At 46.5% G+C, this 4,009-nt stretch overlaps 1 protein-coding gene across 1 annotated transcript in view; it reads right to left on the bottom strand.

Annotated features, from left to right (window-relative positions):
- Positions 1-2,797: 2,797 nt before the first annotated feature.
- LOC121570641 (kelch-like protein 34) overlaps positions 2,798-4,009 on the bottom strand; it is a 1,880-nt gene continuing 668 nt past the window's right edge. The window contains exon 1 of the mRNA XM_041882117.2: positions 2,798-4,009. This exon is cut by the window's right edge and continues 668 nt beyond it. Within this exon, the coding sequence (XP_041738051.2) occupies positions 2,887-4,009 (1,123 nt within the window). The 3' untranslated portion in view covers positions 2,798-2,886.

Consider the following 4,009-nt stretch of genomic DNA (forward strand, 5'->3'; position numbering starts at 1 on the left):
GTTAGTGAGTGCATACATTTTCATACTGGCCCCCCGTGGGAAACAAACCCACAACACTGGCGTTGCAAGCGCCATGCTCTACCAACTGAGCTACAGGGGACTTACCTAACCCTTATCTTTACTTTACACTAACCTCTAACGTTCCTCTACCCTCAACCCTACTTTGACCAGACTTCTACAAACAGAGATACAAATCAGGACACATCTACTCAACCACCACACCCCATAACCAATGTGATCAAAGTGGGCAATGAAGGGTCAACAATGGCAGTGACTGGATCACTAGCCACTACGTACAACATTTCTCACTCCCTCTTCCTGGGCTGGTTGTGCCCGGAACCCTCGACGCTCCTGCTCGGCAAGTGGAGTGCCCTACCCCCTGGTCTCCGTGCAGCATCTGATAGGCTCCGGATCGACCCTGTGGATTCCTCAACCTATACCTAACCCTAACCCTAAAACGATCCTGGAAGAGAGTGGCCCTCTTGGTTTTTGCTCAAACACTGAAGACTCAATGACAGACCAGTGCACTGGGCCTTTACTAGTCTTGCCACAGTTGTTATTATGTACAGTACCAGTCAAAAGTTTGAATACACCTGCTCATTCCAGGGTTTTTCTTTATTTTTACTATTTTCTACATTGTAGAATAAAAGTGAAAACATCAAAACTATGAAATAACACACATGGAATCATGTAGTAACCAAAAAGTGTTAAACAAATCAAAATATATTTTATATTTGAGATTCTTCAAATAGCCACCCTTTGCCTTGATGACAGCTTTACACACTCTTGGCATTCTCTCAACTAGCTTCACCTGGAATACTTTTCCAACAGTCTTGAAGTTGTTCCTACATATGCTGAGCACTTATTGGTTGCTTTTCCTTCACTCTGCGGTCCGACTCATCCCAAACCATATCAATTTGGTTGAGGTCGGGGGATTGTGGAGGCCAGGTCATCAGATGCAGCACTCCATCACTCTCCTTCTTGGTCAAATAGCCCTTACACAGCCTGGAGGTGTGTTGGGTCATTGTCCTGTTGAATAACAAATTATAGTCCCACTAAGCCCAAACCAGAAGGGATGGCGTATCGCTGCAGAATGCTGTGGTAGCCATGCCGGTTAAGTGTGCCTTGAATTCTAAATAAATCACAGACAGTGTCAACAGCAAAGCACCCCCACACCATAACACCTCCTCCTCCATGCTTCACGGTGGGAAATACAAATGCGGAGATCATCCGATCACCCACACCGCGTCTCACAAAGACACAGCGGTTGGAACCAAAAATCTCTGTGTCCATTTCTCGTGTTTCTTGGCCCAAGCAAGTCTCTTCTTCTTATTGGTGTCCTTCAGTAGTGGTTTATTCGCAGCAATTCCACCATGAAGGACTGATTCACGCGCAATCTCCTTTGAAAAGTTGATGTTGAGATGTGTCTGTTACTTGAACTCTGTGAAGCGTATTTTTGGGCTGCAATTTCTGAGGCTGGTAAGTCTAATTAACTTATCCTCTGCAGCAGAGGTAACTCTGGGTCTTCCTTCACATTTACATTTACATTTACGTCATTTAGCAGACGCTCTAATCCAGAGCGATTTACAAATTGGTGCATTCACCCTATAGCCAGTGGGATAACCACTTTACAATTATTATTATTATTATTATTATTTTATTTTTTGGGGGGGGGGTCTTGTAACAGATGCGAGCTTCAACTGGAAGCCAGTGGAGTGTGCGGAGGAGCGGGGTGACGTGAGAGAACTTGGGAAGGTTGAACACCAGACGGGCTGCGGCATTCTGGATGAGTTGTAGAATGCCGCTGTAGAACGCCTTTCCTGTGGCGGTCCTCATGAGAGCCAGTTTCATCATAGCGCTTGATGGTTTTTGTGACTGTACTTGAAGAAACTTTCAAAGTTCTTCATGTCTTAAAGTAAAGATGGACTGTCGTTTCTCTTTGCTTGTTTGAGCTGTTCTTGCCATAATATGGACTTGGTCTTTTACCAAATAGGGCTATCTTCTGTATACCCCCGTACCTTGTCACAACACAACTGCTTGGCTCAAACGCATTAAGAAGGAAAGAAAGGAGTGGGAATAGACGTGGGCCGATGTGGGCTGACATCTATTTTCATAAATCCAGTGAATATCATCCATTACAAAGAAATTTACTTAAGGGCGGCAGGTAGCTTAGGGTTAGAGCTTAGAGCGTTGTGCCAGTAACCGAAAGGTCGCTGGTTCTAATCCCCAAGCTGACTAGGTGAAAAATCTGTCGATGTGCCCTTGAGCAAGGCACTTAACCCTAATTGCTCCTGTAAGTCGCTCTGGATAAGAGCGTCTGCTATATGACGTAAATCCTTTAATAGTTTGTTTAGTAAAGTCCTAAGACTAATCAAATGTATTTTCTAAGGAATAGAAAATAGTTGAATTATGTTACTGGTCTGCGCAGCCTCAAGGCTAAATGGCTGCACCATGCACATAAAATCAATAGTTATTTTGTTCATTAAACAGTCAAGACACACTTACCGTGATAACAGTCAATACACTGGCTATATTTTATAGTAGGCTAAGAATATATGGAATATAACAGAATAAAATACAAATAATATTTTTGCAAAACAACTTGCATTACAGGAACATGTGTGGAACGTGTGGAACCGCTGTTAATACATGGACTCGGTACTGGTGCTCCCTACATATAGCCATGTTATTTTCTACTTCCTGTATATAACCATGTTATTTCTACTCCCTGTATATAGCCATGTTATTTTCTACTTCCTGTATATAACCATGTTATTTCTACTCCCTGTATATAGCCATGTTATTTTCTACTTCCTGTATATAACCATGTTATTTCTACTCCCTGTATATAGCCATGTTATTTTCTGCTCCCTGTATATGGTCATGTTACAGAGCCATGACAACACATTGTGTTCCAGTCAGAGGAGTGTGTAGCTGACAAATCTCGGCCCAACGGTCTCTCTCCGTGTCGTATTCTAGAACACTTGCCACGTTCACTTCCTGTCCATCCTGCCACTTCCTGCCTCCGAACAGCAGAAGCCTCCCATTTGTTGTTGCCACCAGTCCGTAGTCGAACGAGCCAATGAGTACTGGGTGTAGGCGTGTCCACTGGTCAGCGAGTGAGTCATATCGCTCGATATCGCAGTAGTGCTCGTACATTCCTAGTAACGCGTAGACACGTCCGGCAACCGTTGCCATGCGGTGACCAAAACGGCCAATGGACATCGGTGCTCGCTTCTCCCAAACTCCACCCCTAGCAACCATATCTAGGAAGAGGACCTCACAGTCGCCCTGGTTACCCTCCTGGCTACTGACCTGTGTACGGCCTTGGTTGCCATGGCTACCACCAGACATTAGGATTCCAGTTCCCAGGGTGACCGAGGCGTGGCCATAAAGGGGGCGGGGCAGAGAAACTCCTCTCCTCCAATGACCTGCTGCCATGTCATAGAACTCCACTGAGGCCAGGCAGGAGTGTGTGTCTGAGTGTGTGTGTGTTCCCCCAATAGAATAGATAACATGGTCTACAACACAGCAGCTGAACTGGCATCTCCTCTCCAGCATGGGGTCCGCTTCCTCCCAGCATGCAAAGCGAGGATCGTACCGCCACACACGATTAGTTGTCTTCATAGTAACAGGCTTCCCTTCACCCCACTCTGCTCCGCCCTTCACCTCTTCTCCTCCAATCACAAACAGGAACCCTCCGACGCAGCACACACAGTGGTTCTTCAGTCGCCGCGGGAGACCAGCGCTCAATGATGACCACTTCCTGTCTCTAAGGTCGAAGGTGAGCACCTGCTGCTGCGGCCAATCAGTGCTGGGCCCGCCCCCCACCAGGAGCACGTGGTTGGCTGCTGCTCTGAGGGAGGAGTGTCGGCTCTGTCTGATTGGTCTAGCTGAGCCCAGCCAATGATACTCCAGCGCCCGCGTCACCTGACTCCTCATCAGGGGCGTGTTCATGTTGGGGTGGGCAGGGCTTAGTGTTGTGATGTCAGAGGGAGTGACCAATCCA

This window comes from Coregonus clupeaformis, chromosome 7 (assembly GCF_020615455.1).
Source record: "Coregonus clupeaformis isolate EN_2021a chromosome 7, ASM2061545v1, whole genome shotgun sequence".
NCBI lineage: Eukaryota > Metazoa > Chordata > Actinopteri > Salmoniformes > Salmonidae > Coregonus > Coregonus clupeaformis.